The 22,882-nt window shown below is 38.6% G+C and overlaps 1 protein-coding gene and 1 long non-coding RNA gene across 22 annotated transcripts in view; both read right to left on the bottom strand.

Annotated features, from left to right (window-relative positions):
* The window catches only part of RALGAPA1 (Ral GTPase activating protein catalytic subunit alpha 1), a 125,865-nt gene that overhangs the window by 6,691 nt on the left and 96,292 nt on the right, over positions 1-22,882 (bottom strand). For 14 of the 21 annotated variants that reach the window (XM_083504693.1, XM_083504694.1, XM_083504697.1 and 11 more), the window contains 3 exons: positions 20,626-20,784; positions 19,188-19,315; positions 3,706-3,830 (listed from right to left, as the gene is read on the bottom strand). In XM_083504693.1, the coding sequence (XP_083360819.1) occupies positions 3,706-3,830; positions 19,188-19,315; positions 20,626-20,784 (412 nt within the window). Of the gene's footprint in view, positions 1-2,673; positions 2,705-3,705; positions 3,831-19,187; positions 19,316-20,625; positions 20,785-22,882 lie in introns of all 21 variants that reach the window. The other 7 variants (XR_014526601.1, XR_014526602.1, XM_083504698.1 and 4 more) reach the window with 1 other exon arrangement.
* On the bottom strand, positions 15,720-19,175 carry LOC310710573. Its single transcript, XR_014528133.1, has 2 exons — positions 18,501-19,175; positions 15,720-16,403 (listed from the first exon to the last, which is right to left on the bottom strand). It is a non-coding gene; the product is annotated as an uncharacterized lncRNA (long non-coding RNA).

Raw genomic sequence — 22,882 nt, 5'->3', positions numbered from 1 at the left:
ATTTCATTTGTTGCAGCTCAAAGTTTCAGTTTGTTCAATAATTATCTGCATACAATTTAGAAGAAATACTTAGAACTATTATGAAGTGATAATTCCTGAGGTTATTTTTGTTTACAATTATATTTGCACCTCATTTTCTGGGGAATCTGACCAAATTATCTATGCATGCAAGTAATTTTGCCAGAATGGGAACTCATCACTTAGCATACGCCAAAAATAATTTAGAAGGAATAATGCCTTCTCTATTTATTACAACCGACGGATTTAATTAAGCTGCAATCCCATACACACTTACCTAAGAGTAAACCCTATTGAATTCACAGTGAGATTTATCTTTGAACAGGACTGTGTTGTTAAATCTTCTAGGGTTGCATTTTTTAACCTTTTATTTTCTGAGGGGAATAGTGCTGGCTATCCATCTTTTAAAAAAATACTATTTTATATGATAAAATCTGTCCCAGCAGCTGATTAATAATCTGCCCAAGATGTTTAACCATGAATCTATCATTAAACCAATTTCAACTTCTTATGATTTCTGAGTCACCACATTTACTAGTGCCTTCCCACTGCCAATATCTCAATATTTGACCAGCGTAGTTCTTAAATATTTGCCTTCCTTTGTTTCAGTAATTTATTTCAGTAATTTACACCTTTCATTTACCATATCAGAAATAGTTACACAGTTATATCAGGCTGTAATACATTTGACTGTTTTGCACAGGTTTCCCACCCCAATCGACATTTGTATTTCTAATATGATGAGAGAAACTTTGAGCACCTAAATGTCTGGGGAGAGAAGTGTTTGGAGGCCCCTCCAGTGGGAGACTGGCATATTTCCTATTAGGTCTCATTTATATGGACTCCAAAATAATCGGGCATATTACATAAAGGTAGGCAGATGGAAAAATGATGAAAAATATTTAAAAAATAAGAAAGCCCTTCAATAGTCAAGAACCTAAATTTTTTTAGAACTATGATCTACATTACATTCTTTTCCAACTTCCCTGTTCATGGAGAGATGTACTATCTGACAGAATATTTCTCATACATATAAAAACATACTACCTCCAGAAGAATTTTAGCCTTATTACCCTGACATGTCAACATAAAAGAAAGAAACTGAATCCACAAATTCTTTGCATCTAGAAGGCTCTACATGCAATCCCTGGCATCTCTGGTTAATGGATATTAGGTAACAAGAATGGAGAGACTACTTGAGGCCTTTACAGTTGCCTCCAAATAATACTGGACATGATGGTCACTGAGCTGACTCAGTGTAAGTACTCCATGCTCTCTGAATACCAATATTCAGCTACAGATGGCAGCTTCCAGGTATTTCTTCCATATAAAAAAAACAACCAAACAAGCAAAAGCCATTGTAACATTAAGATTTAAAAAACAGGATGGCAATGTCATTTTAATGCACTTTTAACAACAGGCATCATTATTACTTATCAGACAGCTGTTAAAATGTTTTTAAAAAATAGTTTTTAAAAGTACCTCTTGAATTCAGAAGAGGAGATAGAGAGAGGATCACTCATTCATCTCTCCAACTCAGCACTTTACAACTGATCTTACTGAGAAGCTATTTCAATCCATCTCAGAAAAGATGCACCTGAGCATAAATTGTGAGGTACTCTATTCACTAATGGAGGAAGGCAAAAGCTTATGAAAACATATTTCTGTCCCTTATACACAAAGAAGCAGGAACCATAAACTTAGCTCTGCTACATATCACTTGGTCAGAAGCCTTTACAATCACTAAAACACAGATATATAATTTTGCCTGTTTAAAATCAATTGGTGGACTTAATTAAGACAAAATAAGATACTAAAAATCACCATTAGGACCTTTTTGTATGACTTTAGTATTTTTAACTACTGCCTTAATTTTATTTTTATTCATGAATGCTGTTGTTGCTTCACTCAGGCATTCATTTTATTGTGCTCCTCTGTTTCTATTTCCTGTTCACATTCAGATAAAAATGATAAGCACTGGAAGGAAGTGAAAACATACTGCTTTGGAGCCCAAACATTTTATTTATTTATTTCCTCTAAATCATATGTGCAAATCCAAATATAGCTGCATCAATCCTCTTCTGTTGGTGACACTAGATTTCCATCTATTGTTTTCCGAAGAAGAAAACTGATCTGAGTTGTTGTTTTTTTGTCTCTATTGCAAGTAGGTGAGTAATATCAGTGGTAATATTCTAATTTCTGCTTCAAGACAGCGTAACAGTTTGTCAGCAACAAACAAGTTATTTCTCCCTTTCCTTTCTCTGTTATATTGAATTCTAAAAGTATGTGCTAACATCAAAGAAAAGCAGTACAGGGTACAAGGCACACCACTGTCACCCAGTACTATTTGTTCATGCTGAGAAACAAAAGGTCAGACACAATCGAGTGTTACCAGCTCAACAGATGTCTCTCCCATTAGTTCCCTTAATCCCAGAACCACAGTGTTAGTGTTTCATGCAGACCTGGGGTTAGTAAAGACTACAACTTGAAAAAAATGTAGTGGGAATTTCTCAATCAGTGTGAATTTCTCTTTCTTTTAATGGTAGAAAATAAGGGCAATCAGGAAAGTTTGCATACAACGTGGTTACAAGCTTAGAGCTTTAGTAAAAGATTAATAAGAACAGAGGGGTGTTTTTTTTGGACACTTTGTCTTACCTTCTGATAAACAGAACTGATATTTAATGATCTAAAGAGGGGAAATAAAATAAATGATATAATCATCAGGAGTTCAAGAAATTATTTGTACAGGTAGGCCTTGAGTTATTCTAGATACCTTCAGTGATTATTCTAGATTCTTAGGGGGCAATCCTATGGCAAGAGTTATTGGGATGAGCAGATTCAGGTATGGCAGATCTCTGGCTCAGCTGGCTGCTTCCCAGTTCAGACAGGCTCAGCTGGAAGTAAGCCCCCAACCCTGGCTCAGCAGAAGATATGCTGTCGTAACTTGCTCATTCTGGCTCAGTTGGGGCTCAAACAGCTGAGATGACTTTGGCTGAGCTGAGGCTGGTGTAAGTCCCCCCCCAAAGGGGCATTGCGGGGGTGGGACCAGAGAGCTCCAAATCCTTAGTCTGTTCAGCTCTGTCATGTGACTTTGCAACCTGGCATAAAACACAATGGTTTTCCTACTGTCTTCTGTTGAATGGCATTTGGATCTGCTGTAACCTTACGTCGGCCTAACTTACACCGACTTGCTTTTATGCTATCTTCTTGCGCATAGGATTGCTCCCTGTGTGATTGTTTTATTAGTAACTGAAAATGCAGCATTGTATATAGAGGATTAAAAAAAAAATTATTGGGGAAAATGACTATGTAACCATTCATAGTTTAAAATTAGAAAGTGGATGAGAACAGCAAAGCTTTCAAGGTTCCCAAATGAAGACTAAAATCAACCTTTCTTGAAGATAAAGTGCATCAACTGGGCTTACAAATCAGTCTTTAGATTGAGGAATCAAAGGTATCTAGGAACATTCATAAATAAAATGATGGTTTATTATAGATCAACAACTGAGTAGTTGTATGTGAGCACTCTAATTTGATAGACGAAGGATACAATTTTATTTGCCCAACATGCAGCTTCCTAAGCATGGAAATCTAAATAATATTATTTTTTAATATCGGTAGTTTGACTAGAAATACTGCATTTTAAGTGTTATGAAACAGAAATCTAGGCATTTATTGCATTCTTACCGGTTTCAGAGGGCAAATGGTGGCAAGGTGCTGGACAGAAAACCTGAGCTGCATAGTCCTCAAAAGTTGAAGGATCAAGATGGTGCTGGACAATGGTTTGCAGATATCGAGCTCTTTCCTCATAGCTAATTTTATCCAAAAGTTAAGGATCAATTTAAAGTTCAGAATAACGTAGCCAGCATGACATTCTGATCAATGACACAACCACGTTGTTTCCTTTTAACCAATCTATTTATGCATATATTAATTTTATGATTCTAATTCAGAGCTTTATCCCTACCTATTCTGAAGGCTGATATATAAGAGAGACCCCCTGTAATTATACAATGTTTTAAATGAATATGTTCAAAGGACCCAATACCCCACCCTAATTTCTTGCCTCTCACTTGAATGTGCAGTATCACACCATCTTTCTGTACTGATCTACCCATCCTCTTGAATCTAGAATACATTAGCTAAAACTCTTTATTGAGTTTGAAAGAGTTCAAGGTTCCCCCGAAGTTCTTCCTGTATGACTAATAACCTAATATATCACCCTTCTGAAGCTGCCCCAAAGGCGGTGAACTCTTATATAAGTTCTGGAAGGGCTAAGCCACACTCACTGTCCAATGGAGATCAGAGTCACAGCAGAAACTAGAACAGCATCTTCAGCTTATGCAGAAGTCTTTAGCAGGTATTATTCAACTTCCCATTGCTCATACAACAGCAGCTGAATAAAAATGCTGGAGAGGCATATCTCTAATCCCAATGGTGGTCATGGTTCTTGCTGGAAGCAACCTCCATTATCAAAGATAACACTTCAATAGTAATTACACAGAAATGAAATGTGAAAAACCTTCTGAATGCACCTCTTGTCAAAGGAAGCAAAGTAATTAAAACAAGTGACCATGCTTCTCATACTTCCTCAAATGGGTTGCATGTTATCTCATAAACAAGGGTTGTTGTTTTTTCATGAAGGGTTTTGCAAACCCTTGCTTATAAGATAACATGCAATGATTCGAGGAAGTATGACAGAAGCAAGGTTTCAGTAAATACATGTTACAAAATAAAATCTCCAGAACAGCACCCAACAGGGTCTTTAAAAAATATCAGGGCTCTCAATGTTAGATTTTAATATCTAAAACTTAGTACTAAAAAAAACAGATTCAGAACGAAAAGTCCATATTGATTTTCACTTAAAAACAGCCTTCCCCATAATCCTCAAACAAATTAAACTGTTCAGATAAACACCTAGCTAAATCTGTGTATTAGGAAAAATAACTGGTCAATTATGCTATTGAAACAAGTGGGTATATTTGCAAAATGGCCATAGCATCCCTGTACCAGCGAAGAAAGTGTCTGCGGGACACCGACAGCAAAGCATTGTACTTCTTCCTTTTCCCCTGCATCCTCTTTTGCTGATAATATTGACAAGAGACCAGTATCTTGAAGTGTTCTTGCTTTTGAAGAACCCTCTCCAGGCTTCTTGTTCCAGAGGGCCTGATTTTACCGTTAGCACAGAGAGAGTGAGAAAGGGAGAGAATATTTCTGCTGTTCATGAAAGCAACTATGGAAATGGTTGTCAAAATGTAGAACAGCAGGCAGCAACATACAATTATCAAGGAAAAAAGACCATGCTGACTTTGTGTCATAGGCTGATTTAGTGGGATTCGAAATCAGTTACTTTCCTCATACAATTTGTAGAAGTTGTCTTGCTGTACTCATTGGATTATTAATCTTTCTAAAAACGGGATTTATTTATTTTTTTGCATGCAGCTCTTTTGGCTATTTCTACTGAAGCAATGTCTTCTAACGTCATTGAAATGTATTTCTTTCAGAAGATGAGAAACACTTGGCAGGAGTTCCGTTTACTTAATTTTTTTACAAATGAGACCTATGAAATCTCAACAAAGAATATTCCCCTCTTTAGAGGAGATGGGGCTGAGCTCCCCTTGCTGGAAACTATCAGGTGTGTGTACGCACATGTGTTCAAGAACCATGGAGCACAATTTCTGTTCGCCTTGGGGGAGAAGATAGCAATCCCCTTTTACTCCATAAGGATGTCTGGCATCAGTGGCAGCAGGAAGGGGAAACTGAGCACATGCACCCAATCCTTTTGATGACAAAGGCTAATAATAATAATAATAATAATAATAATAATAATAATAATAATAATAATAATTTGGCTGATGGGTGGGCAGCATGCTTTGGCAGCAAAGGGGCAACTTCCTTTCATCACTAAAAGGCACTTGAAAGGGAGATGGGAAAATCTGGCTGCAGGAACACGTCTGTTCACCTGCAGAACATAATTCCTCTCTGCTCACAAATCCCAGTGGGTAGGGGCTAACATCTGCACCCTACCCCAGCCTTTTCTTTGTTAGGGACATTTCCCAGCGATACGGAGAAAGCATGCAAGAGCAATAAACACCTGTGCCGGCTTTCGGAGAAAGGTCAGAGATGTCTGTGCCCATTTTCCTGCACAGATAGTGTGTCCCTACCTTGCTTCTCTCCCTGCCCCCCTCACAGATTTGTGACTTTGGAAATGGGTCCATGAATTTTTACAATTTGAGCCCCCTTGGCTTAAAGCAAATCACCCCCAACAATGCAGTGTACTCATTCACTACATATCAACTCTTTCTTCGGCACCATAGCCAAATATTCTTCCTACCATTAACCTTTCTTGCAACCAAACGAGCAATTCCTCCCTTTTCCACCTTGAAAAATACCCTTCTTTGATTCATATAACCCCATTTGAAAAGCCTTGACTTATCTTTGGAATGGGGGAACTAACAATGGGTTATAAGGAATAGTATAAACATTTTAGGTGCTTACTGATGTACAAAATATTAAAACTAATAAAGATTCTCTCATGATTATATATTTTTAAAGAAGAAGAAAACATACTAAACCCACACTTTTGTCCACTATATTTCAGTAATTAAGTGGACTGTGCAGTGACAATAATTTTCACACCTAGGACGCAAGTGTGCAAAGAAAAAAGAAAAAAAGGAGCTTTGACTTACAATAGGTAGCCAAACCCAAACTACTTCTATTATAGATCTTCATCAGATTCATTGCTTATGCTCATCTGTCCCCTTAAAACAGGGTTGCAGTCCAAAAATTGCTTTTGAAAACACCATAAATAGCAACATTAGGACACGAAGGAATAGAAAACCCTTTTGTTGTGAAGGTTCTTAGGTTGTGGGACATACACAAGATTGAGCCTTAACACAGGAGAGTAATATAGCACAGTTTTTAAGAGGCTGTATATAAGTGGTAGAGGATGAAACTGATGGTTGAAGTCTAAATAATACTACATATCTCACAACTTGTTGAAAAGCACTTTTTTCCATTGGGGGAGATTCACAGCTGCTGAATTTTCTGCAGTTAATAGAGTCCTTTGATTCACAGCAGTGCCCCTTGCACAAAAAATACTGGCCTTTGTGTATTACCAGAAACTAATTTTCTATTTGGCTGAAAAGGGAAAAATTGGGTTATTGCTTCTCCCTCCTACAGAGCTTTTCATTATGCCTGATGCACTCAACTTCTAAGCTCTTCTGAGAAAAAAAAATAACTGAAGAGGCAAGAGGTAGAAAAATGAGCTTGTTAGCACATTAGAAGTGAAGTATCTTGGTGGGCCCCAGAAATTCCCAGTGGTGTGTTAACTTATCACTCTATGCATGCTGGCACTGATAGTCTCCCAATTGAGCACTCTCTTTTCGCACCAAAGGTGCTGCCAGGAAGCAAAGGCTGAAGGCCCACAGGAGAACAGCCTGCTATCAAAACAAGCTGTTTTTAAAAGTCTGTTTGAATGGGTAAAACGCTTTATGAAAAGCAGGGTGGAGACACCTACCTACTTTTAAAATGCTCCTGTTTCAGAGGTCTCTAAATGAAACCTTTTAGGTTTAGTATATGTATAGTACGTATACACAAATAGGACAGAAGTGAAGTGATTATTCATATTAATATTATTTATTAAATTTCTATCCTGCCCTTCACTCGGAAGATGATAGGTTTACAACATGAAAATACAAAATGGGAACACAAAATGCATGATAAAACCAAAACAAACTAATAACCTCCCTCCCACAAACATATCTGAAAGGCCAATGCCCTTTCAAAGTTAATGCCTTTGATGTGATTGTGTTTGCACCTTGAGCTCCACAGAAAGGATGTACACAGCATCTTGCGAGTTGCTGACCATCTTCTCTTACAGAGAAAAAATGCTTTGGAAAGCTTATCTAAGAGAAGACAAAATACAATGCTTCCTTGCTAGCATTCAGGAAAAACGGGCAAGAATTTTGCAAGTTCTCCCTTCATAAGAGTAAGTTTCTGGGCACCCTGTGTTGGTCCAACAAAACCCTTGCATACTGAAAAACCTCCATTTAAGCACCAAAACAGCATGGCCTTGAAGTACATATGAAGGTAGCCAAAGTCAATCTTATCCTTATTCCACACACTTCACATACTACAATCTAAACAACAAAGTGGGTAGCATTACAGATTCTAAAAGCCATCTGTCTTGTGACCTTAAGTTCAGAGCTTGACTTCGTGTCCTGCTTTAGGATGCTCTTTTAGCTTGTAGCTGGTGTAGAAAGGCCTGTTTATCAGCTGATGGGGAAGAAGCATATTTTTGCTTTGTAGTGTCGGGTTGCATATAATTTAAATTACCGCATTGGTTTATCATCTGCCGCATGCACAAGACGGGCTGAAAACCCCCTCTCAACAATACCACCCGTGCTATACATTTTAAAAAGCAGAGGCTGGCATATAAGGATGTCCAGGAGGAAAATAACAGAGGAATTTTCAGGAACCACTTCCAACCAGCGACATTTTCTTTTCCAGTTCCTGAGTATCTTCCAGAAGTGGGACTGAGCCAAAATATTTTGCTGCCTGATGTGGAGAAACAGTTATTACTCCCTGCTCCTCTGCATCAACGTGCACAGTACCCAATCAAATTACTTTGGCCCCTGAGGTAGAAAATCACCAAAGGACTCCGCTCCTTCCATAGCAGTTAAAATAAAACAATAAATTAATTAAACTAACAATTTGCTGCCCTCTCATGATATCTGAAATCAGGTGAGGTGGTCGCCTCATTCTGCCTAATAGTACGACTGGCTCTGAGTTTGGGTGTAATAGCAACTTGTGAAAGGAGTAACTTCTTAAACAATGCTTGTAATAATTCACATCTCTCTTCCTATCCTCTGCTTCCCCTCATCTGCTTCTTTTCCATACAAGTGATATACACCCAATTTCATTTGTTTTAGACATTTCTAAAACTCTCTCTATAAAATTAATTTGAATACAATTTAAAATCCAAAATGAAATGATAAAATATACAAGAGGAAATCTTTTGGATCCAATCAACAGGTGACATTTTTTGTTTTGTTTTTAATTTAAAACAATACTAAATTATACATGCACAGGCTTCAATCCTATACATACTCACCTCAGGATAAGTCTAATTAAATTTAATGGGACCTCTTTGTAGTGCATAACTGCACTATTATACTTGAAAGCAGATGCCTTGGCTATTTCATTTTTGCTGAGTGTTTAATTATGCATTTTCAGCTTCAGGAATCTTATTGACTGAATAGATGCTGAAATAATTGCAATACTAAATTTAACAAATCAGGAAGCAAACCAAAATCCTATCCTATGTTGTTGTTGTTTTAAAAAAACACAATACTTCTGTGATTGTTTTACAAATGCAAATATTATGCACACTTACCTGGGAAGAAGCTCATTGAACCCAGTGGGAATTATTTTTTACTAAACTTGCATACGAGTGGGCTTTAAGATAGTGCTCCTAAACCAATTTTAATTTTTGCCTCCCAGAGAAATTTGTCAGAAAATGATTCACTGTAGTATTACCAAAAACCTAAATTTTGAGATGAATTCTTCTAAGAATAGCCTGACCTCATACAGCAATGACAAGTGTAGGTCTGTTTTGTTTCATCAGGCTAAATAGCTAAATCCTTTATTACCATCCATGAAGGAAAGTTGTAACCCAACTGTTTGTAAGCAACTCAACTGCTGGGCTGCAATCCATTCCTACAACCGTATTACTAAGTTTATATTGTTTACACTGAGTCTCAATTAAGATACAAGCCTGACACCTGGTACTTCTTCATTTTAGTCCCACGGGCTGTGAGATAATTCAAAATCCATAACAGGTGCCATGGCAGTACAAATGGAGTCCCATTAATAGACGCTGGTGTCAGATAAAATTCAGAACATATTGAGACGTAGCTACTTGACACATATTTGTGAGGGGGGAGGTGGTAGTAAAAATATTCCAGTATCTTTCACAGTTCCTTTTTAGTATTAACTTCTTTTATTACAATAGGTTTTATAAGCACAGAACGTGATCCCATGCCTTACATTATTGTCTCTATGAACCAATTTGGGCTGCAATCTGAAATAATAAATTAGCAAGTAGTTCTATTGCTTTAATTAATATGAATCACATGATTATAAGTGATTTTAGGACTGCATCCTAAAAACAAAAGATGCACACAAGGTTACATAAACCATTGTAATATAGATTGTTTTCATTTAATAGATTTGTTAGCCACCTTCCAAAATACCGTAAACACTTGCAGCATCCCATAAGTTAAAGGCCATGAGGTGAAGGAGATTGCCAATGTTACCAAGTGAGCCTGCTTTATCAGTAAGGACCAAAGGCAGAAAAAAACAACCTGCGTCACCCAAGCCCAACCTGTCAAGCTAACACAAAAAGATACCATGACCAATGGTACTGAAAGCTGTGGACAGGTCCGGCAGAATCAAGGCTGTTCCTACCCCATAAACAGGTCAGAAACAACCCCATAAACAAAAGTCAGCTGCAGTACTGACTTTGCTTAAGAACGGTACAAAAGAAACTGGAATTTCTTGCAATCCAAGAAAGTCATCCTGTTCATGCAAGGACGTCCACTTACATAACAGAAGTTTCCCTCCCTCTCCTCACCTAAGCACCCCAAATCTGCTACAGAGAGTTGGGGGACCCCTCAGAAGAGATATTGGAGTGGCCATAAAGATACAACAATAAATATCAAGGACCATAGGGCCCAATTTTGATTTCTTCAATATAGGTCCTTTTCAATAAATACCTTTTTCAAGGCAGTAGGAACTATTCCTTCCTTCAAGGAAACAATGATATCTAAGGTCTATAGAACAGGTGTGGGAAACTGGATCCTTACCCCTGCCCCATGGGCTAGGTTTTGCAGTTGGGTGAGGCTGCCTCACCTGTCAGTCACTTAACGTCAAAGTGACATCAGCTGTGCCATTCCATATACATCCCTGCATTTTACAAGCCCTGACATGATGCAAAGAGCTGTGCACAAGGCTTTTCAGGTGCCGTTGGACAGCTGTAAACTTCCTATTATTATTATTATTTATTTATTTTTATTTTCAATGCAGAATCATAACAAAAGTTACAAACATTGAATCCAAAATAATACTATACAAAAAAAGGAACATACAGAAAAAAAACAGAAAAGAAAAAGGAAAAAACCACACAAAGGAAACAAAACTAAACTAAACATAAACGAAAAAGCACACATCTACAGAAAAAACCATATCATTACGTATATAAACATGTATTGACTTCCTTCCTTTGTTCTAAGACCTCAAAAAATTTACTCTAACTATATTGTTGTGTCTAATTAGATTACTTCCACCTTTGTACTTTTTTTAAAAAAACACCATTTTTCTTTTTCTTTAACCCTGTAAAGCATCATTCATTACATACCAATATACTTACTCCAGAACTACTACTACTACTACTATTATTATTATTATTATTATTATTATTATTATTATTATTTCTATAGCACTTTAAATTTTAAAGGTGGAAAAAACTCAAAGCAGTTTACTCCTACATTAAACTATTAAACAAAACAACCCAGAATGAAACATTACTGAAGAAAGTCAAATATAAAGTTTTGGCCTAGCTGCACCTTTATACGTTGAGCAGGTGGGTGTGGCTCACCCAAAACAGCCTCATGGGCCAAACTATAAGATCTGGTGTGCTGAATTAAGCTTGGGGCTAGAGCAGGCATGGCCAAACTTGGCCCTCCAGATGTTTTGGGACTACAACTCCCATCATCCCTAGCTAACAGGACCAGTGGTCAGGGATGATGGGAATTGTAGTCCCCAAACATCTGGAGGGTCGAGTTTGGCCATGCCTGGGCTAGAGGTTCCCAACTGCTGCCATAGAAAAAGCTCAGTGACTCTTTCTTCCCCAATTTCCCATCTGGGTGAGCTTGGCTGATTTCCCCCACAAGAGCCTAGTTAGAGCTGAAGGCTGCTCTGTGAAGAGGAAACTTCTCCCATGGCTCAGACATTGGTAGGGCAGTTACTGGTCTTCATGTAAGGCAGAAGTGTGTGTTTGTGTGAGAGCGCGAGCGAGTGACAGAAGGGGAAATGCGGCTTGAAGAGTTTAAAGTAGGTAAAAAATGAGGATTAAAAAGATGATGACTTGAAAAGATTTTGCTTCAACTAATCTAAGCCACACAAGTATTCTATTTTATTGAATATGCACACTGACAGAGGACCTTATTTGGTGGGGGGGGGGAGAAGAGGGATCAAAAATTTTACAGTGGGCAATTACTTAAGAGCTATCTGTATCTAAATGTGCAATAATTTGATTACATTTCTATTTAATATTGTAATGATCAAGAATACAAAATAGTGATTTTATTAGGAGAGAAAGCAGTAACAATGCACAGCAAACCATCATTTAAGACTGTGTCACAGTATCTATGATAAGCTGCATATTGGTTTAAACTAATGCACTATATGCCTCCAGGGAACGGCAGGTTCAGAGACTGGATTTTAACATCAGAATCTATCCATTAATCTTGACTTAAATATAATCTACCCTGCTGTAAAAGGAAGAATGGGCATTCAATGAATTACCATTATGAAATACAGCATTAATATATTTTCTCAATAATTAGAGCAGAAACTGTACTTTGACCACTGCTTACTCTTTCTAACCCTCTAAAATATGTTTGACTAACCTGTGGATGTTGTTGGACTAGAGTTCCCATCACCACTGGCCATGCTAATGTCCCATGAGGATAATGGAAACTGGAGTTTAACAGTATCTAGCAGGTTCCAGGTTAGCCACCCCAGCTTAAACCAAACAGATGGCTGTGAAACATGTGACTATTAGCACAGGTGGCGCTGTGGGTTAAACCACAGAGCCTAGGACTTGCCGATCAGAAGATTGGCAGTTCAAATCCCCACTACGGGGTGAGCTCCCGTTGCTCGGTCCCTGCTCCTGCCAACCTAGCAGTTCGAAAGCACGTCAAAGTGCAAGTAGATAAATACCATATTTTTTGCTCTATAACACGCGCCTGACCATAACACGCACGTAGTTTTTAGAGGAGGAAAACAAGAAAAAAATTATTCTAAACGAAACAGTGGATGTATGATTTTGGTGGTTTATGCTGTGGCCACAGACATGTGATCTGACGGTGTGTTTGGGGTAGCCCAATGCAAAAATCCTGAGGATCCATGTGGACCCGTGCTTTGTAACCACGTTTTATGTGGGGAGGGAAGGAAAAGCACTCAAGGGACAAGGAGCATGCGTGGGGTGTGTGGAGAAGGATGCTGCTAATAATGCAGAAGAGGGGTATAAGGGGAGAAGGCTCCTCTCCTCTCCCACTTTGCTCCTTTAAAACAAGCAGGCTCTGCTTCTCTCCCTCCTCCCCGGCTTAGAGAGCTGAAAAGCTTTGCTGCTATTTAGCGAGCTGAGTGGAGAGGAGAGAGGGACAGAGAGCACAGTTTAAAGCAGCCAACCAGACAGGAGCCGCTGACACCTGTGTAAGCGGCTCCTCTCCCGCTTTGCTGTTTCAAAGCGAGCCACGGAGGAGGGAAGGAAGGGGAACCATGGATCCTCTGCTCACAACTGCAACAGATTCCCCCCCCCCGCCACCCATAGGCATTCGCTCCATAACACGCACAGACAATTCCCCTTACTTTCTAGGAGGAAAAAAGTGAGTGTTATGGTGCAAAAAATACGGTAGGTACTGCTCCGGCAGGAAGATAAATGGCGTTTCCGTGCGCTGCTCTGGTTCGCCAGAAGCGGCTTAGTCATGCTGGCCACATGACCCGGAAACTGTATGCCGGCTCCCTCAGCCAATAAAACGAGATGAGCGCCGCAACCCCAGAGTCGGCCACGACTGGACCTAATGGTCAGGGGTCCCTTTACCTTTACCTTTTATCCAAGCTCTACCGCTTAGAACCTAGGCATAAAATTATATGAATTACAGTTACACAAGTAAATCTATGTAGGCTTGATCAGATGATAACTTTGAACATCTGTGCTTCTCCCAAAATAAGATCTTGTGTGAGCCAACTCCAGAGGACCATTACCTCTACCACAAATATTTTATTGTTTTCACTTATTTATGCAAGAAGCAACAACCAGTATTCAACATTTTAACATGAAACTGAAGAGCTGGGAGCTAAAAGACCAACGCAAGAACTTAATGAATATTGAAGATCCAGAACTTCACAACAGAATTTGTGTTTAACAGGTAGCACTCCAAGGATCCTTCTGTAGGTGATACAACGGCAAAACCAGAGTGTAAACATTAAAGGTTAATCTACATTTAATTATAAGTCTATTAATGGAACTTCGCTCCACTCACAAAATCCTTATGCTGTGTCCTTTTATTATTATTGTAATTGGTTATTATAGTTTATTTGTGTGTATGTATAAAATGATTAATATACTTTAAAAGCTTTATCGGGCAGCTGTTCAAGAATGGCGCTTTTGTGTTTTTTATTAAAAACTGGTAGCCTATATGGAAGAACAGTGTAAATATATCAACTCGAGATCATTCCCCATCTTTCCTTGGAGCACCAATTAGCAAAGCGACCCCCTTTCCCCCTCCTCCCTAAAGCTGTCAAGCTGTTCAGAATAGTTTGTAACATGACAATAGTACTATTGTGAACAGGGTCTGGGCTTCCTTCCCACAGAGAGTTAAAATGGGCAGTTCCCGTTGCCCATGATTGGTGTCCAGTGAAACAATACACAGCCAGGTTTTATCAGCTCCACGCCAAAAAAGTGAAGCCAGGGAACCCAAGCCTTCATATCATGCTGAAACATATGCCAACCCGGCTGGCCCCAAAGGTTTATCGCTGAGAATCAGGATCCATCATGTCCCCTGTGAAATTTCACCTCACATACCTTCTGTGAAATGCATGGCTTTGCTGAAAATTGAACCTTTTCACAATTAGCAAGAACAGATGGATGGATGGAAACTGTGGTTTGGCAATTTTAAAATCCCATACTGGTAATAAGTAGAAGTGCTTCAAGCAAAAGGGGTGAATCAGTGACCTTTGTCCTTATTTTTTTTATATAATGATGTTAAAAGAAATACATTTTTAAAAAAAAATTAGTTCTAACAGCAATATTAAAAGGCAATAACAGTATTAAAACTATATTTTTATATAGTTTTTAAATATATTTTTATATATTAAAACTATATTTTAACAGTATTAAAACCCTATATTTTGCTGAAGTTTCCATGTGAAAAATAAAATGTGCACAAATGCACATTTTAGATTATTCAAATGCTCTTAAAATGGCGCACTAAAATGTAGCACATTCATAATACATTTTTTAGAAAATGTTCTTTCTATTTCTTCTAAGCAACACTGGGGCAAAGCAGGTGTAATGATTTCTCATGCAGTCAGTATTTTCCAAATATTGTGCAATTCCTCCCTCAAAAAGATTTAAAACTAATCTAGTACAACATTCAATCTTGCGCATTTCACTTTAGAAAAAGCCTTGGTAATTGTAGGGATATTTGGATGTGGTGTTTAAGAAGAATAAACATTACAAAAACATGTTGAAACAAGGTTTTTTGTGGGGGTTTTTACACACACACACACACACACACACACACACACACACACACAGCTTAGCAATGGAGCAAAGATTGCAGACTACCTCTCTACTTTGTGAATGGCAAATTAGATGAGTACAACGAATCAATTTTACTTCATTTCCCCCCCTTTAAAATCTTTTGCTTTCTCAGTTGAAAAAAAAACAACAGATTTTCTGCTTGTACAGCGGGGAGCACTCTGTGATTACTTTATTTATTTCTACCTATCTAAAATGTTTCATTCTGAGCACGAGCCATGGGAGACCGGGGGGCGGGGGGGGGCAGCAGAGGGGAGAGAATACAAAGCATAAAACATTTACGTGGCCCTTACCCAACAGTGCAGCAAGCACACATATACGGATAATCAATGTAGAAATCCCTAAATAATTGTAATAAGGCATAGGTGGACAATCTATATGGCAAGCATTAATACAAGAGTTTAAAACCAATCACAAATGTCTACTCAATCAGTAGTCTAGTGCTTAAAATCAAAGGCATTTAAAGTGATGCTTTGGAATTAGTCATTATTAAAAAAAAAACAAAAACCCCTGCTCTTTCAACAGGTAACTAATAAATGGCTGAGAACAAGCCTGCACTACACCTAAGGTCCAATTGTTAGGCAGAACACTGCCTACCCATGCTCCCTAGTGCTGTATTTTACCTCTAATTGCATGATCAAGCCAATAAATTGGTCTCGAGGGACAAAAAAAAGGACTATAAAGTACCTACCATGACAAAACTGGAGGCTGCAAGAAAATGCACTTCAGAAACAAGTAAGGCATGACAAGACAAATGAAGAAGAGGTTTCAAAGCCTGAAAGACAGTCATCAATACTGACAGATTACTGTAATTCTGGCTGTCAGGGCGATCGATTTAGGCAGCATATGCCAATCAATATACTCTTGTAATTTACTGAGCAGCATTAGGTACATAGTTAGCCAAGATGTGCCCAAGATAAGTCTCAGACTACTTTTAATGAGCATAAATCACACAATTTATGCTTTGGAATCTCAGGACTATTTAGTGGGTATAAAATAGCTGACACATCTATATAATTATTGGCACAAAGTAAGTCTAAATCTTTTTAGAATTTTCATTATTCTGAGGCTTACAATGCCTCACCTGTGATTATATCTTTCCAAATTATCTCTGTTTCTAGGTAACTGTGAAAAAGATATTGGTTATCATTTAAAATATATATGTTTACAGCTACTTCATCTGCCCACAGTGTCTCAATATCTGTTTTATAATCATAATCAGATGTAGAAATTAAAGCAAAAGAAAAGCTGCAAGTAAAAACTCTTGCATGTGAAAATCTGTTATCAGGATGGTCACATATTAAGTATGACATTATGTTTAGAGCACTGAAATTTTATTATTCAGTTAACATACCAATTCAGGAGCCCCTTAAGTTAGTACTGCATGAATATCAGGAAAAACTGCAAATACTTGACACACACCTCTTACTAACCACAAAACTTCCAAGCCTCAAGGTGACGTTACTGCTAACAATCTTTCACCAGTCTTAGACAGGAAAAAATGGGGAAGGGGCAAATTAGCTTGCAATGCTTGGCAGATCAACAGATAGCATATGCAATTGCTATCTCTCAAATGTGATTTTAGGGATGCGGGTGGCGCTGTGGGTTAAACCACAGAGCCTAGGGCTTGCTGATCAGAGGGTCAGCGGTTCGAATCCCCGCGACAGGGTGAGCTCCCATTGCTCGGTCCCTGCTCCTGCCAACCTAGTAGTTCGAAAGCACGTCAAAGTGCAAGTAGGTACCACTCCGGCAGGAAGGTAAACGGCATTTCCATGTGCTGCTCTGGTTTGGCAGAAGAGGCTTAGTCATGCTGGCCACATGACCTGGAAGCTGTATGCTGGCTCCCTCGGCCAATAAAGCGAGATGAGCACCGCAACCTCAGAGTCGTCCACGACTGGAGCTAATGGTCAGGGGTCCCTTTACCTTTAAATGTGATTTTATTTGGGTATGGGATCAAGACTCAAAGGGTCTCTTTGGCTGAATAAGACTATTATCAATAAGAAAATGAGAGGTCTGGAGGGTGGCAACATAAGAACGAGCCTTTTCTGCAGTGGCTCCCTGTTTGTGGAATGCTTTTGTTTTGTTATGCATTTTGTGTTCTCATTTTGTATTTTTATGCTGTGAGCCACCCTGTAATCTTCGGATGAAGGGAGGTATACAGATTTAATAAATAAAACAGGGGGCGGGTGGGGGGAATTAGCCTATTAGCAGCATTTCTTGAATTTTAATAAGATAAATGAAGTTGAGCAGATCTACCAAACTATTTTATGTGGCATTGCTAAGGCATAGACAGGTGCCTCTAAGAAGGTAGATAGAAGGACCAACACAACTCCACAGATAAGCGGATACACGCAGATGTATTTTATAATGTATGTTGGTTATTTCTAAGCAAATTTCTCTTATGTTTCTCCTCAGCAAGAAGAAGCAGCACATCCTGGTCTCCCTTTACCCATCTCATTCATCAACAACATGGCAGATAATGTCCTCCCATACCCATTTGCCTGGAGTCACCAAGTGAAATCCAACAGCGTTTGTGTGTGCTATGGCTGATGCACTAGGAATTCTTCTTCCTCTCCTGCCCAGTGCAGTCTTTTGAATGCACCTGAAATCTGCTCTGAAGGTCAGGAGCTGGATGCAGATTTGGGGGAGGGGATGCTGTGGGGTCTGTGTGTGTGTGTAGATTTTTGTTTTGGGGCGAGAAGGATGATGAAGTCCCATTGTGAGAGTGGAAGTGTGCTCACTTGACACCAGATTTCTCCCATTAATGTGAATGCAGTCATACTGCTGTACATAGGATGCAAGACATCTGCCTATTTTAATCAACATTTCCTTTACAAAGTATACGGTATTGGTTTTAAATGAACTGACTTACCTCATGTTTTCATTTCAATGTATGCTGATTTGCTATTGAACACTTCCTGAACAAAATAGTACCACTGTTTCCAGACTTCTCTACAAAAATATGCAGTCATGTTGGTGTTATAAGAGCTTAACATCCCATGTGTGTCACACAATCATGCACACCTCTCCTCGGTCAATAAAAGTACAGTTCAGGATTATGAGAATGAGTGTAGTCTTCCCTAGGGAGCCTTGTTACTCTGGCATAGGTGTGAGGAGTTTAGTGGTACATCTAAACCAGTTCACTCTTTCTTTGGTGGGTGGGAAAAAGCTGCAATTCCTTTTGCAACAGGGAATTAAAATGGCACAATCTTTCCCCCCAATGACAATATGCCTAACGAAAGGAGAAGACTATTACTATAAATTTAGTATTACAGGGGGAAAAATATGTCAACAGTACTACTACAAACATATCTTTAAGTACTGTTAATGCATTAATCCAGTTGAGCTTTATATTTTATTTCTACTGAATATTTTGTTACCCTTGTGCTTTTGCTTTTTGTTTTTTTCACAAAACCCCTGCACTTATTGAACTCTTCAATATCAATCATGGGGTGAAGAATAATCCTTGATGGATTTATTGAAAATAAGTCCCACTGTGTTCATGGGGTCTACTTCCGGGTAGATGTGCACAGGATTGTAGTCTTACTTAAAAGGATACAAGTTTTGGTATAATGGAATGAGTGACTTCAGTGCTCTGCTTGCGTTTATAGCTGTTGCACGAACCATAATAGGAAGAATTTTTCCATTCACAATAGCACCATCAAACAATGGACCAAAGAATGGGACCTGAATCAGGAAATTGAGAAAGCCGACCATTAAATCATTCTTTTCTATAACAATTAGCAATCAGCATTAACAAAGGATTGCTCAGCTAGATCATTCTTCTCACCTTCAGTTAATCACAGTAGTTATTCAAAATACTCTAGGAGATGCTGCACCTTATAAAAGTATACCGATATGATCACTTGATATTATCAGCAAGAAATAATCCTTCTCCTTATTTTGCTTTAATAACCATTTGAATAATTTACCTCATTCAGGCTTAGTTTAATGCCAAAACCAAATAATGATCACGAATGCCATGTTCTTGAAGGTCAAAGTCTGAGTGAGACTGGAGAAGGGGAACATTTGCTGAAGGGATATGATTACTTTGAAAGAAAATTGCTAATATAAGTTTACGGCCCGATGTTCATTAGAGCAATCTTAACATACAACTAATGAGCAAGCAATCACAATCACCTGTTGGGATATAGCTGCATGATTAAAAAAAAAAGAGTCCTGATTTAGCATGGAATGGCACACATTTATGCTGTATGCATCTGCTAAGTATATAGGCTCTGACTCAGGAATATACACAACCAGCACTGGATTGGATCTATCCGGTCACCCAAATGATGGTTGGTACTATCATGCTACAACCCAAACAATTTGTTGAATACTGTGCCAAGAATCCTTCTTGTCTTTAACATTCCTGCACAAATCTCTGACATCTATGCACACAAGCCTGGTTTAGACATACATTTCTCAGCTTGCTAAACAATAGTGTAGCAGCAAGGAGTGAGCATAGGACATCATGCTCTCCTTTCACTTCTTCCCCCTGCCTCCTCCTTTCATCGGTGCACTGGTCCTGGTTAGTTTAAACTAAAGTCTCCCATGATGTCTGAAATGAGAAACTCTGATTGTAAATTAACTAACCAGGACCTTAAAGCACTATTTGAATGTGGTTCCCCTTTCTACTTCTTGCACAGCCCTAACGCACTGCTATAAACTAAATGTCATAGTACATAATTCTAGCAGCTACTATCCCCTTGGGTTATAGCCATTTGGCTCTGCTGAGACACCAGCTCCTTTTGGCTTCTCCTCTCCATGAAATGTTTCCATCTAAGTTGATAATTTTGTAACATTAACAACTAGGGCTTGAATTTCCTTACTTTCCTTTTCTCTCCCCATCCCCTTTTCCTCTTTTGCCATTTTTAAGAAGATTGTAAAAGTCTAGGCACTGCCTTGTTTGTTTTTGCTCTTATATAAGCCACTCAAGAGATTCTTTTCCCTGAAGAGAAGGATAAAACTGCATTGAATAATAATAAAAAGCTTACTTCTGGTTTTTTCATAATCTGGATACTGAACATATAATTCTTCATTGGATATATAACAATGAGCACATCTCCGAACTCGGTAGGAATTATTCCTCTTCTGTAGTCTCGCGTATGTTCTGACCAGACAATGTGAACTTCATCATTTCCTAAATGTCTTAGCTGAAATAAGAAAAGTAATAAATATGCAAAAGGATGTAAAATAGTGCGGAATCTGAAAAATCACTAAGATAAGAGTATGGAACCCATTTTAGATTGAATGGGTCTCATTTTAAGACTGGAACAAAAAACTATTTCAAGATGAGGAGAGAACTTTAAAAATCAGACGTGTCAGTTTTAAACAAACAAGTTGCCCACAAGTTCTTCAGCTAAGTATCTCATTGATTCAGCTTTGGCTCTTCAGTTTAATTTGTCAGCTTTCACTGTTTATATCATGAACTAATGGAGAACATACTTCTCATAGACAAAACCTTTGAATATTAACTCTAGCAGTGAAATCCTACACATATTTACTAATAATTTACTAATAAGCAAACCACACTCTCATCAATGGGATATTCTCCAAAGTAAGGATTCCAAATATTGTATTTTAGAATGTTGCCATTTACTTGATTTCACACACGCAAGAATCATAATTGACTGTCACCTATTCTAAGAAAGTCTCCAGCACATATAGTTGCTTTCCTAAGGTCCTCTAATGACTGACATAAGACAGTTTCTTGCCTTAACAATTACAAAACTTTGCAAGAGTTATTAGGTTTGTTATGAGCATTCTTACCCAAAATATGGAAGTGAAACAATTTTGAATGACAATGATTAGTGAGTTGAACTTTGCTTCTAAGAATCAAAATTTTACTAGTCTCTCTCTCTCCCCTCCACCTCACACAAGAATGTGTGTGTGTGTGTGTGTGTGTCTCATCCCATGAAACCAAATATTGGAACATTCAGGTTACACAAAAGAAAGTACTTTTTCACAAACAGCATAGTTGGAATTGATGCTTGCCAGCTGCATTTAATGTAGAATTTGCATGTTTATATAATAGGGCATGGGTAGGCAAACTAAGGCCCTGGGGCCGGATGCGGCCCAATCGCTTTCTAAATCCAGCCCGCGGACAGTCCGGGAATCAGCATGTTTTTACATGAGTAGAATGTGTGATTTTATTTAAAATGCATCTCTGGGCCGCAAAATATAGTCCGCCCCCCCCCCACAAGGTCTGAGGGACAGTGGACCAGCCCCCTGCTGAAAAAGTTTGCTGACCCCTGTAATAGGGGATGAGCCCCACTTGTACCGCTTAGCAACCGTGCCTGTGCCTACCCGCCAACCCCTCCCTTTACACCTTGCCCAATCCTTTTTTTTTTAAATGATATTTATTAGAGGTTTGAAAGTTACAGAAAAAAGAAACAAAACAAAAAAAAAATTAAACAAAATAAAACAATACCTTACAATACATCAAAAAACAAAAGAAAAAACAAAAAACAATACAGCAAAACAACCAGAAAAACAAAAACATTTAAAAACACATCCAATATTCCGTATCTTTACCTTTCATTTACTTGTTTCATCGACCTCCTCACACCTCCCTTTTTTGTATTCTAGTTCAATTAGCTATTTCGGCAAATCCTTTCCATCTTTCTCAATTTTCGTTCTATAATTTATCTTAAGACAATATAACCTTACATTTTCCACTTTGGTCCATTAACAATCTATTTTTACTTAATTCTTTATAACATTTCTGCTAAAGCCATATAACTTCATTCCAGCATCCTTCTAACATTCATTAATTTTGCAATATTTCTGTAAATATACTTTAAATTTCTTCCAATCTTCTTCCACCCACTCTTCTCCCTGGTCTCGGATTCTGCCAGTCATTTCCGCCAATTCCATGTATACACCTTGCCCAATCCTTTCTCCTGTTACAGCTCGCTCGCACAACCCTTAACTTTCTCTCCTTCATTCCCCTCCACAACTAGGGGCGCGGGTGACAGTGCTGGCAGTGTGGGGAGGATGTGGATGAAAGGAAGACATGTGGAGGCAACAATAGGGAGGGAGCATGGCTGGTGCTCTGGGAACGAAACAAAGAAAAGCTGCATTCTAAAAAGCAACCTCTCTGCCTCATATCAGCAGCCGACTCCTTCACCCTTTGCCCTGAGGGTAGCGCTGGTGCTGGCAAGGGGAGCAGGATGTTTGCTGGGGAACTGCCCTGGACTGTCTTGGCTGTTCCACTGGGATCCTGCTGCTGGGGGTAGGGAGATTTAACCC

The sequence above is a fragment of the Podarcis liolepis genome, assembly GCF_965112155.1.
Source record: "Podarcis liolepis genome assembly, chromosome: 1".
In the NCBI taxonomy this organism is placed as follows: domain Eukaryota; kingdom Metazoa; phylum Chordata; class Lepidosauria; order Squamata; family Lacertidae; genus Podarcis; species Podarcis liolepis.
This window is presented reverse-complemented; position numbering and strand designations above follow the sequence as displayed.